Genomic DNA, 11,939 nt, shown 5'->3' on the forward strand with positions numbered 1-11,939 from the left:
TTGAGAATTTGCCTAAATCCACTAAAAGCTTAATATTCAAAGTACATAGTTTTGGGACCAGAAATTACACAATAGATTGATCTTCTCCTATCTAATCTATTGTAACCTAAACACATGTACTACTTTCTAGGGGAATTTAGAATCCTCTCAAACTCTCTTATGCCTCACAATATTAGCTAGGGAATTCGTTTGGTGTAATGGTGAGAGGTCCTTTAAATAGCCAACTAATCAGAACCAAAACAGTATTGGTGTTATTCCTAGTTTGTTTGTGATTTGATTTCTAATCTTGGTGTACTCCTTTTCTGACTCGAATTGGAATTTCTTTTTGCCAACAATTGTGATCAATCTTTTGATTCAACACTGTAAAACTATTGATTAATAAAGTCAAGCTGCCTCTCTTGGATATGCAAGAGTTTAAACTCTCACATATATAACACCCTTGACCAGCATGTTAGCAAGACCATGGGATTTTAAATCCGCTTCAGCTGTCAAAGCAGATATTTTTGCTTGTGTCTTCTGCTCAAGGAGTCTCATATTGGCATCTAAATCTCCACTGCCCTGTATTTTTCAAACATCCATCAATAGAGATATAATAAGTTTTACTATGATAAGATAAACAGTAATAAATAAAAAATCACAAGGAGATGCACAAAAATTGTGTACATAGTATAGAAGCTATGCAAAACTGAAAAGACAAGATAACAAATTTCAGTTGGGAAAAGATATTGATTCCTAAGAAAAATAGTACTGAATAGAATAATACATAGTATTAATAATAACAATATGTGCATAAATTGTGTACAGAGTACACACAGTAAGTAAAACTGAAAAGAAAACATAACAAATTTTAGTTGGATAAACATCTTAATCAGTTAATCCTAAGAAAAGAACCAGGTAACCAAAAACATTCAAGAGACCCACAAAAATTAAAGGTTGAAATTGACTAGTCGGTTCACATACATGACTTTCAAGTTTCAAATCTGGTTTTTAGCTCTAGAAAAGACCCATGAGCATGCTTGGCCCAATTAAATATGTTACAAAAACATTTATTCTGATGAGAGTGCTTAAAAAAGAAAATTTGAAAGCTTTTTCAGTTTATTTGGTTGAATAAATTAAATACTGAAAGTATCTTTCTTTTCTTTTTTTTTTTTTTGAGTAGAAAAATTGATTGGATATTTAACTGTTAAAACTTTTTTTTTTTTGTATTAATGATCATCAAAGTTACAAACTCATGATAAAATATATGCATTTATTAAATTAGAAGTTAAAAGTTATTCAAATCAAAGGAGATATTCAGAATTTCAGAGGTGTTATTAATGTGTCATTAAATGTGAAAGGACAACAAGGTTGATAGAAAACAGTTTATTTGTCTTACACTCTTACAAGAGGTTTTTCACCAAAAAGCTTTTCTATACAATTAATGTGTCCAGCTTTTGGATTTTTGGAGTAGATAAGCCCCCAAAAGAGCTGGGCCAAACATTCACTATAAAGATGCTAGAGAAGAGACAGGCCTTAAGCAGTGCCTCTTGATGTCTTGAACTATAATGAATATTTATTGATAGATATTTTCACGTGGATGTACCTTTGCCACTTTCCTCTGAAAGTCAAGATCCATTTTGGCTTGATACTTAGCAATCTCCTTTTCAGCCTCATTTCTGGCTTGTTTGAGTTTATCCATTTTCCCTTAAAAAGAGAAACCCAGCTAATTGTGAAATAAAGTTGGGAACATAAGAAGTATATGAATTTTAAAAAATGCACACATAAACTCTATACTTTGGGACTGAACTAATTGAAGAAATATATGAGAACCACATTTCACAAGTTAAAAATATAAATCCCAGAAACATCAAAAGTTCGGCAGATCATATTTTAATATCATTCAAAATGCCCAATTACAATGGATATCCCAAACATATAATAATGTTACTATTTTCTATTGGCACACCTACTAAAGTAAAGAGAGTATAAAAAATATATACAAGGTTATGCCTATCATTGGGCAACGGTAGACCAGCAGTGGTCTACTGGTCTCAAAATATGAGCAAAATAGAGTGAATATCAAATCACAATTCACACACAAGAAATAGCTATAAATCACAACTTTGCCAAGTTATCATATTAGCTAAGGCAGAGTTACTGCAAGGACAGATCCAAACAAAATTGACAAATCTATAGAACTGCGGCTCTGTACACCGCAACAGACAAAGTGAGGCATAAACATGTGCAAGTCATAAATCATAATCAGAGATTCAGAGGTTGCATGGTACATAATCAAACATAAGTTCATAATATGCCAAACACATCTCGAACACCACCAGAGTGATGAATATCATCAATAACCCTCCTCTTGTAAAATATACCAAATAAGATGTCCAAAACATTATGTGAGCAATCGTATCCCTACTTCTTACAAAGAGCATGCCAATTTTTTAACACTCCAAGGTCTTTCAGCTTGTGTATAAGCTCGGAATCTCTTAGCTCCGTTAAAAATACAGTAATTAATACTCGATTAGCTTCACCACAGTAAAATCCAACAGAAATGATGAAATGAAGACAATGATAAGGTTTTTACCAGCCTTGGCCGCATTTATAATTTGGCGAGCTTCGTTTTCGGCGGCTAACAGCGTTTCAATCAGAAAACCTCTACGCTTACGGGCTTCCATGTGAACTACTCTGTTAAGTTCATGAATTAAAACCAAAGCATTTTAGTTTAGCAAAAAAATAAAAAATAAAAATAAAAAAACGAAGCTTCGCTTAACATGCAATTTGAAAATCAACGGAGATTATGATACCTCACGGTGAATCGCCGGAGAAGATAGATAGTAGGAACGGAAAACGGTTAAACAATGCCGGATTCTACCAGATTGTTACGATGGTGAGGGAGGGAAAACGTTAAGCTATGAACTTGCAGTTACAATTGGCGGTAGAGGTACTAATGGATTTGGGCTTCCGCATATTAAGGGCCCAACTGACCAAGTCACTTAGTAAAACAGACTCTCTGCTTTTATATCGGTCCAATAGGCTCAGTAATTTTGTTTTATTATTATTATTATTATTATTATTATTGTTGTTGTTGTTGTTGTTGTTGTTGTTGTTGTTGTTGTTATTATTTTGTAACTCATTAATTTTTTGATTTTATCAAATTGATTTTCTTTTTGAACAAGTACTCCAAAAAGGGTGACATGTAGATGAAACATAACTTTCATATAGAAGTTCATAAATTTGATTCTTGTCACCATTCTCAGACAAGTTTCGTACATAATTTATAATGTAATTTATCTTGCAGTTTTTTTAATGGGATTGACCCAATGCATATTCGGAAATAATTTTTTATTTTTTTTTGTCAACAAAAATAATTAATTGAACTTATAGTGCAACTGTGCAATCAGATGCCAAATTCCATCCCATATAAAGGTAGTCAAGTTCAGTTTTATCATTTGAAATGATCATTCGAGTATAACAAAGAAATGGCCCAAAAGAAAGATTCGTCGTTCCATAGCTTTATTATTTATTGTGCATGACAACCAGAATCAAAAGACTACATACCAAACAAGAAGAAAGGACCCAAGAAAAAGGTGAAAATGAAAAGCAAAATGGAGAAAGTGGAAATCACAATCTTGATTTGCATTGGCACACTTAAAACAGAAGTGCCAAAACACCACACTGTAGATCGAGATAGATAGAGACCCTCAATTCACCAAATCTTGGTTGGTATTTACAATTCCTCCATGGATTTGGCCCAGAATTAGGCATTGCTCCTGTATGATCCCAGAGCTTTGGCTGCTCCTGCTCTCAGCACATACTGGTGGTACAGTGCAGCAATGGCAGCTCCAACGAATGGTCCAACCCAGAATATCCACTGTCATAACAATAATTCAATCATGTCACTATCCATATAACTAATGTAACCCAGTTAAGTTGATTAGACTGTTGACTTAATAATCATTGAGTCTATCATTATCCAATACACATCATGATCTTTAAAAATGACTTATTTGTATTTACTTACTTGGTCATCCCAGGCCTTGTCTTTGCCATAGATGACAGCAGCTCCAAAGCTCCTAGCAGGGTTAATGCCGGTGCCGGTGATCGGAATTGTGGCCAAGTGAACCATAAACACAGCAAATCCAATTGGGAGTGGTGCCAGCACCTTCACAACACATCAAACCACAAATTAGTATTCAGTAAATAAAGTGATCACAGAAATTAGTGTAAATATAAAGACTTACAGGAACATGGGAGTCTCTGGCATTTCTCTTGGGGTCAGTGGCGGCGAAGACAGTGTAAACAAGAACAAAAGTCCCAATTATCTCAGCACCCAACCCAGTGCCTTTGCTGTACCCATCTTGCAACCCATTTGCCCCTCCGCCATACCTCACATAGTAAGCTTTCTGGAAGGCCTTCACCAGCCCACATCCGCAGATGGCTCCCAAGCACTGCGCCACCATGTACATCACGGCTCGGACCAGCGACACCTTCCTGGCTAAGAACAGCCCGAATGTCACCGCCGGGTTTATGTGACCACCTGCAAACACCAAATCACAACCCATCTTAATTTTTTACCCACAAAAGCGAAATCCCTAGTCCCGAGACCACACATGACCTGACAGAATTTGTGACGCATTGGTGTAACTCTCACACTGTAACTGTCAGGCTCAATTTTACGTCATTACACACAATTTGTCACCCAGAAACTAACTTAGCTACTTGTGCGTGTCTGTTTTAATTTCTTGAGTCCCAAGGAACGTGCATAAAGAATTATACATTGTTGGATTGGAGCTTACCAGAAATACCGGCAGTGCAGTAAACAAGGATGAAGATCATGCCACCAAAGGCCCATGCAATGCCAAGAATGCCCACGCCGCCACATTCATCAGTGCCCTTCACATTTGGGTCAGTCTGGCTCTTGTACCCAATCACAGTGAGGACAGTGACGTAGAGAAACAGGAGAGTGGCGATGAACTCGGCTATGATCGCCCTGTAAAATGACCATTTCCCCAGCTCTTCTGGGTCGATGAGTGGTGCTGGAGGAGGGTCCTGGTAGTCTTTTGGAGCAGCATACTCAGTGCCAACCTCAACGTCCTTAGTCATTTTAAACTCTTAGCAAGAAAGAATGTGATTGAAGAACAGTACAGGAGTGGTCTGAGAAGATGGAGAAAATTGTGGAGTTGAAGAGAGGTGGAAGAGGGTATTTATGGAGAAGGCCTGGGTTTGGTGGGGAGTATTAATGGCGTTAATTAAACTCAGTTTTCGTTTTCTCCTTTGCCGCCCCATTTCTCTGTTTTCCTATCTGTCACCTTCACCATTCAGTGGCTCCCATGCCACCCTCACTATATTCCCCTAATTTTTCATTGTTAATCACTTAATTAGGTAATAATGATTTCGGGTTCTTTAATTATTTATGAAATATCCATGCACTAAACACTAATAATACTTGTAATTATAAACATTATTTTCTAAATTTGACACAAAAAATGCAACCTAGCTTAGATATATTTGAGCATGTCACATAAAGGAGGTGTTTCTTAATATCTGCTAGCTGATTGAGTTAGTGAATTTGACTAGTTAATAGCATTAGTTTATTTTAAAAAGATATTTGATAACTTGGCTGTTAGCTACTAGTTGATTACATGTAAAATGACTTTTTCAAAAAGCTGATCTAAAAAATTGTTTTGAACAGTTTTTTGAATTTTAATGTTTTGGAGAAAAGCTATTACAAAAAACTAATTAATCAAACACTTATATTGATTGTTTAACAAATCAAACAACTAATAGTGGTCAAATATATCTAACTATATTATCTAACTGGATCAAATCTCTTATTAAGAAAGAAGAAACAAACACCATCTCATTTAGACAAGATGAGTTTACTTTTGATCCTTGAGTGGATGTTCACTAAGAACTAATGACATATTTTTATTCGTGAAACTGGTCCATATTTAAATATAATGACTTCAATTTCTATCCATATACTTTTGTCAAGCTCGTGCTGTTTACCTTTTATAATAATGGAAGTATTAGAACTAGAATTTACTCTTGTCACGGAACAGAAGTTGCATTATTTGTGTATATTCAAAGTAGGATAGGAAAGCCGAGAAAATTGGGGAGCAAGCTAAGAGTATCGTAAGGGTAGGCAAGGGAGTCGGGGGTGAAGACGACATATTACAGAAAATATGGGCGGAAATGGGGCCCGCCATTCTGAACCACAGCGCAGACGCCGGAAGACGACGATACATCCAATCAGACGGTCACCGTGACACATCACGATAACCGACCATCATCATTCATCAACCACAAATACAGACATATTATATACATATCAACAATTTGACTACCTCTACCTCAGCTACAGCGCTACGTACTACCATTATTAGCACAGTAGTAATGTAGTATTATCTTCCCCACAGGCCACACCGCCCATTTGTCCACACTCCAACTCAGCCCCCACCCCACCATCCCAACCACTCCCCTCTTGCCACCTCATCTCAGCCGCCATTCTTAAATCATTTGCCCTTAATCATACTTATATTATATAATGTCATCCAACTAAAATATTGATGAACTCTTGGTTTAATGCACTAAATAAATTGTAAGTTTATATTCAAATCTTATAGATTGAATAATAGATATATATTATCAAAAAGTAATAGATATGATATTGTAAATTAGAGAAAAGGTAGGGATAATCAAAATGGACAGAGGGAGAGAGATTAATTAGTTAGAGTGAAATAATATTCTTACTAACTAGAGTACAAAACATACACTATAGGGCTTGAGAACAGATAAGGAGGTATGAAGGCATTTATACTAGATGAAAGTAATACTAGATCAAAGTAATTATGTCATGATGATATATACTTTGCAAGTGGGTTGATGATATATATGGCACCATGAAAGTTTTTATAATGAACTTAAAATTACTTATGTATGATGACACTTTGTAAATGGATTGACGTACTGTCCTCTAATTAGTTGGTCAAGAGGATTGTTAGGTGGCATGTTATCATGTGTCAGACAATTACAGGAGCCTATAATTATATGTTCTACAAACTAGAGGGTTGCCCAATTGTTGTTTTTGCAAGCCTAGACAAATTGCTTACCTCCTAACTTTCCAACCTGTTGCGCTCTGAGTTGAATTTTTACAAAGCTCATCTTGGCCAAATTTAGGAACTACATTTAAAATAAGAATTTAAAATGTATAAGAAAAGAAATTGATTTTAACTTAATAAAAGAAACATATAAACAAAGAGGGAGAATAGGACAATGATGATTTTCATTACATGACAGGTCTCTGACTATATTTTCCCCTTGGAATTTCTGTCCATTAATGGAACGTAACAAGTTTTTCCGTTGATAATAATAATGTTGTTTAGTCGACACACCAATTTTTTTTTTCCGTGTGGAGAATACATGGTTATGAACTTGCCATTTGTCGAACGACAGGCGGTGAGGGGCAGGAATTATGGACTATAGAATTGGAGCTGTTGTGGACTACAATCAATGGTCGGTTCTCCCCTACTTAATTTTCTGGAAAATTCTAGTCGGCATGGTATTCACTTGTTTCTGTCCTTTGTCACATGTTTAATTTAATGTTTACTTCCTATCACTTGTGAGTCTTTTGGAATTTAAGAATGATTGAATCATATTCTAAACATAAATCTTACAAATATATTTGAATTTATAGGGAAAATGTACGTTAGAAAGTTAAAACAAGCAACAAAGTACAAAAAAATAAATAAATTACATACTTATTTTCTCTTTAAAAATCTCTAAAACTTACTCAAGCACCTAATTAGAACAAATTTTTTGGCACTAATAGTGTTAATAATCTATGAGTATACGCTATAAAATATTATAGTCATGTAGTAAATAAGTAACGAAGTAAAGAGATGATATTATTGATTATCTTAAAGAAGTTAAGACATATAATTTCAGACTACAAATGAGCTCAAAATGCACTGTTTAAGCCGGGTACAGAGTTTAAGAAGTCAGATACCTCTCAATCGAGAGCAGTGTAATATTTATAGAATTGGAACAAAAAATACATGTCAATGATCTGCTGCAAAGCTAATTGAATCGACCCATCCATTTATACACTCTATATATCTCATCAGATAATAAAATAAAGATCAGGAAGATGTTGGTGCCTGATATGATAGTACACAATAATTTGGAGCTGTAGCCTGGAGCCTCTTGTATAGTGACAAGCTAGATCGAGGAGATTGGCAACAAAATGAGTATTTGTCCCTTTAAAGCTATTCAAATTCAAATTGAATTAATCCAACTAAACCTAAAACCTTATCCGTACTAAGATGATAATTCCATAATGAGTTAATACCTCCAATGGTCCTCCGAGTGCTAGCGATTTATCAGCTGTGGTCCCTCGACTTTTAAATGATCTCCAATGGTCCTCCAAGTTTTAAAAAATAACCACTAGTGGTCCTTTTATGACGTCTCGTGGTCATTTTAAACTCGTGTTATTTTAAGAATTAAGACCAAAGGTGGTTATTTTTTAAAACTTGGAGGACCATTGGAGGTCATTTAAAAGTCGAGGGACCACAGCTGGTAAATCGCTAATACTCAGAGGACCATTGGAGGTATTAAATCATTCCATAATTTTATCTGTACCTGGTGATTTACTCATACCCCGTCACAATATATACTAAACTATGCATATAATTTAGATAATGGGTATAAGTATGGGAAGATATCCCCACACACATATATGCTCAAATATTTTTTATTCCTTACTAATATGAGTAATTTAATTACATGGACTAGTGGAACAAAAAAAATTGTAAAGATTTGATAAACTAATGATAAAGTTTGTAATTTGTTTTTGGTAATTTATTACTAAGGGACAGTTTAACTACAAAAGTGATGTTTATAGTAGAAAATTCATAGGCAACGATAACTTTTGGTTACTAAGATGAGAATTTAGTTCACTAATTGTGAAGTTTGTAATTAGTATTTTTACAGATAGTCAATGCACTAATATTAAAGTTTGTATTTATAATTTTTAGATTAAATTTAAATATATGATATTAGAGATTAAAGTTGATGATTTGTATGGGGTTAGTTTAAGGATGGTACATGTTTAAAAATGTCTTCTATTGTTAGGGCTTAATCAGTGTTACCATGCATTATGAACTCTAGGCTAATATAACCTTCATGATATATCCCAACCTTTGCCTGCCTTATTGCCATTCCAAATTCATAAGGCTATAACTCCTATAAGGGTCTAAAATAATTTAAAGAATCCAAGAAAGTGATAGAAAATGAAAAAGTAAGGGAATGTGGTGAGGGTGGGAACCACTGAATGGTGAAGATGACAGATAGAGGAAAACAGAGAAATGGGGCGGCAAAGGAGAAAACGAAAACTGAGTTTAATTAATACCATTAACACTTCCTACAAATCCCAGGGCTTCTCCATAAATACCCTCCTCCACTTCTCTGCAACTCCACCATAGCCAACATCTCCACAATTCTCTCCATCTTCTCAGACCACTCCTGCTCTCCAATCACATTTATTATACTCTTTCTTGCTAAGACTTGAAATGGCTAAGGACGTTGAGGTTGGCACTGAGTATGCTGCTCCAAAAGACTACCATGACCCTCCTCCCGCGCCACTCATCGACCCGGAAGAGCTGGGGAAGTGGTCATTTTACAGGGCGATCATAGCCGAGTTCATCGCCACTCTCCTGTTTCTCTACGTCACTGTCCTCACTGTGATTGGGTACAAGAGCCAGACTGACCCAAATGTGAAGGGCACTGATGAATGTGGCGGCGTGGGCATTCTTGGCATTGCATGGGCCTTTGGTGGCATGATCTTCATCCTTGTTTACTGCACTGCCGGTATTTCTGGTAAGCTCCAATTCCCATCAATGTATAATTCTTTATCCAGGTTCCTTGGGACTCAAGAAATTAAGACAGATACGCACAGGTAGGTAGCTCAGTTAGTTTCTGAGTGACAAATTATATTCAATGATGTAAAATTAAGCATTGACAGGTTACACTAATGTCCCACAAATTCTGTCGGGCCACGTGTGGTCCCAGGATTAGGGAGGCAAAATATTAAGATGGGTGTGATTTGGTGTTTGCAGGTGGACACATAAACCCGGCTGTGACATTCGGGCTGTTCTTAGCCAGGAAGGTGTCTCTGGTCCGAGCCGTGATGTACATGGTGGCGCAGTGCCTGGGAGCCATCTGCGGATGTGGGCTAGTGAAGGCCTTCCAGAAAGCTTACTATGTGAGGTATGGCGGCGGGGCAAATGGGTTGCAAGATGGGTACAGCAAAGGCACTGGGTTGGGTGCTGAGATAATTGGGACTTTTGTTCTTGTTTACACTGTCTTCGCCGCCACTGACCCCAAGAGAAATGCCAGAGACTCCCATGTTCCTGTAAGTCTTTATATTTACACTAATTTCTGTGATCACTTTATTTACTGAATACTAATTTGTGGTTTGATGTGTTGTGAAGGTGCTGGCACCACTCCCAATTGGATTTGCTGTGTTTATGGTTCACTTGGCCACAATTCCGATCACCGGCACAGGCATTAACCCTGCTAGGAGTTTTGGAGCTGCTGTCATCTATGGCAAAGACAAGGCCTGGGATGACCAAGTAAGTAAATACAAATAAGTCATTTTTAAAGATTGTATTGGATAACGACAGACTCAATGATTATGATTATTAAATTAACAGTCTGATAAACTTGGCTGGGATTATATTAGTTATATGGATAGTGACATGATTGAATTGTTATGACAGTGGATATTCTGGGTTGGACCATTTGTTGGAGCTGCCATTGCTGCACTGTACCACCAGTATGTGTTGAGAGCAGGGGCAGCCAAAGCTCTGGGATCACAGAGGAGCAATTCTTGATTGTGGGGTCTGCGATTCTGAGACAAATCCATGGAGGAATTGTATATACCAACTAAGATTTGGTGAATGGAGGGTCTCTAGCTCTATTGTGTGGTGTTTTGGCACTTTTATTTTAAGTGTGCCAATGCAAAATCAAGATTGTGACTTCCACTTTCTCTATTTTGCTTTTCATTTTCACCTTTTTTTTTTGGAGGGGTCTTTTGTTCTTGTTTGGGTATGTAGTCTTTTGATTCCGGTTGTCATGCACCAATAATGATGAATGGACTTAAGTAATGTATGTTAAATCTATGGGGAGATGAATCTTTCTTTGGGCCATTTCTTTGTTATACTCCATTTATATGGGTCCAAAAACTGAACTTTTACTTCTTTTTTTTTTTTTTTTAAATTACAAGGAAAATTCATAATTGTTATGTGACTCAATAAGACATTTGATTAATATACATGCTTTTACATATCAACTCTAGAGATTAACATATTTTGATCATGAAATGGAACTTAAAGAGAATATAAATAATAATTCACAAGAAAAAATAGGTTTTGAAATTGCCCACTGTGAAATTAGACATGTTTTAGCCCACTCTTCGGTGAGTTAGGATCAAATTTACTTAATCAAAAAAGAATCATACTACATTTACTCCTATTTTTTGCTCTCTGGTTAGGTGATCTATTTTGATTATGAGAATTTTACTCTTTAAAAAAGTCTATTTATCATTTTTAAAAAAATCTAAAATAGTCAAGCCCATTCGGCCTATCATTACCTGTAATTGGGCCCTTAGTCCACATATAAATTGTATGTTTTAGTCTTCTCCTTCTAATGACTTCTTCATTAGGCCCACATCTTCTAATTTTAGTTAGTAAGCTTATCTAAGCCCACTCCTAAAAACCATCTTTTTTTTGTTACCTAATAAATTTTATAAATGCAATATAGTATGGAATCTATTTTTATATTTTAATGTTTATTATATTTTGATTCTTTAAATTAATCAAACATTTAGAATTGTTGGATTATTGGCTCAGAGTGCCCATTAAATATTTAAATGGGCTTAGCGTTAGATCATA

General features: G+C 35.8%; 3 protein-coding genes across 4 annotated transcripts; 1 reads left to right on the forward strand and 2 right to left on the reverse strand.

The window, feature by feature from the left end:
• Positions 1 to 406: 406 nt before the first annotated feature.
• Positions 407 to 2,960, reverse strand: LOC116015006 (V-type proton ATPase subunit G1-like). Of its 2 annotated transcripts, XM_031254991.1 has the most exons (4): positions 2,793 to 2,960; positions 2,573 to 2,673; positions 1,583 to 1,683; positions 407 to 558 (listed from the first exon to the last, which is right to left on the reverse strand). In XM_031254991.1, the coding sequence occupies exons 2-4, from the start codon at positions 2,661 to 2,663 to the stop codon at positions 415 to 417; spliced, it is 336 nt and encodes a 111-aa protein (XP_031110851.1). In that variant the 5' UTR covers positions 2,664 to 2,673; positions 2,793 to 2,960; the 3' UTR covers positions 407 to 414. The 2 variants fall into 2 exon arrangements, with proteins under 2 accessions (XP_031110851.1, XP_031110852.1); XM_031254992.1 differs by having other exon boundaries at positions 2,573 to 2,960.
• Positions 2,961 to 3,468: 508 nt separating this feature from the next.
• On the reverse strand, positions 3,469 to 5,169 carry LOC116016910 (probable aquaporin PIP2-2). The gene is made up of 4 exons (XM_031257360.1): positions 4,785 to 5,169; positions 4,230 to 4,525; positions 4,010 to 4,150; positions 3,469 to 3,859 (listed from the first exon to the last, which is right to left on the reverse strand). The coding sequence occupies exons 1-4, from the start codon at positions 5,089 to 5,091 to the stop codon at positions 3,746 to 3,748; spliced, it is 858 nt and encodes a 285-aa protein (XP_031113220.1). The 5' UTR covers positions 5,092 to 5,169; the 3' UTR covers positions 3,469 to 3,745.
• A 4,297-nt stretch (positions 5,170 to 9,466) lies between these two features.
• On the forward strand, positions 9,467 to 11,195 carry LOC116016911 (probable aquaporin PIP2-2). The gene is made up of 4 exons (XM_031257361.1): positions 9,467 to 9,864; positions 10,104 to 10,399; positions 10,479 to 10,619; positions 10,767 to 11,195. Exons 1-4 carry the CDS (start codon positions 9,558 to 9,560, stop codon positions 10,878 to 10,880), a joined length of 858 nt encoding a protein of 285 aa, XP_031113221.1. The 5' UTR covers positions 9,467 to 9,557; the 3' UTR covers positions 10,881 to 11,195.
• Positions 11,196 to 11,939: the final 744 nt, after the last annotated feature.

Source organism: Ipomoea triloba, chromosome 4 (assembly GCF_003576645.1).
Source record: "Ipomoea triloba cultivar NCNSP0323 chromosome 4, ASM357664v1".
Classification (NCBI taxonomy): Eukaryota; Viridiplantae; Streptophyta; class Magnoliopsida; order Solanales; family Convolvulaceae; genus Ipomoea; species Ipomoea triloba.

Bases quoted from the DNA above. Each gene is read 5' to 3' on its own strand.
- LOC116015006 (XM_031254991.1), bottom strand. From the start codon at position 2,663: ATGGAAGCCCGTAAGCGTAGAGGTTTTCTGATTGAAACGCTGTTAGCC. The intron at 1,684-2,572 runs GTAAAAACCTTA...TCTCTTTTTAAG, and splicing joins TATAAATGCGGCCAAGGCTG to GGAAAATGGATAAACTCAAA. The intron at 559-1,582 runs GTACATCCACGT...TGAAAAATACAG, and splicing joins TTCAGAGGAAAGTGGCAAAG to GGCAGTGGAGATTTAGATGC.
- LOC116016911 (XM_031257361.1), top strand. From the start codon at position 9,558: ATGGCTAAGGACGTTGAGGTTGGCACTGAGTATGCTGCTCCAAAAGAC. The intron at 9,865-10,103 runs GTAAGCTCCAAT...TGGTGTTTGCAG, and splicing joins CTGCACTGCCGGTATTTCTG to GTGGACACATAAACCCGGCT. The intron at 10,400-10,478 runs GTAAGTCTTTAT...TGTGTTGTGAAG, and splicing joins CCAGAGACTCCCATGTTCCT to GTGCTGGCACCACTCCCAAT.
- LOC116016910 (XM_031257360.1), bottom strand. From the start codon at position 5,091: ATGACTAAGGACGTTGAGGTTGGCACTGAGTATGCTGCTCCAAAAGAC. The intron at 4,526-4,784 runs GTAAGCTCCAAT...TGGTGTTTGCAG, and splicing joins CTGCACTGCCGGTATTTCTG to GTGGTCACATAAACCCGGCG. The intron at 4,151-4,229 runs GTAAGTCTTTAT...TGTGTTGTGAAG, and splicing joins CCAGAGACTCCCATGTTCCT to GTGCTGGCACCACTCCCAAT.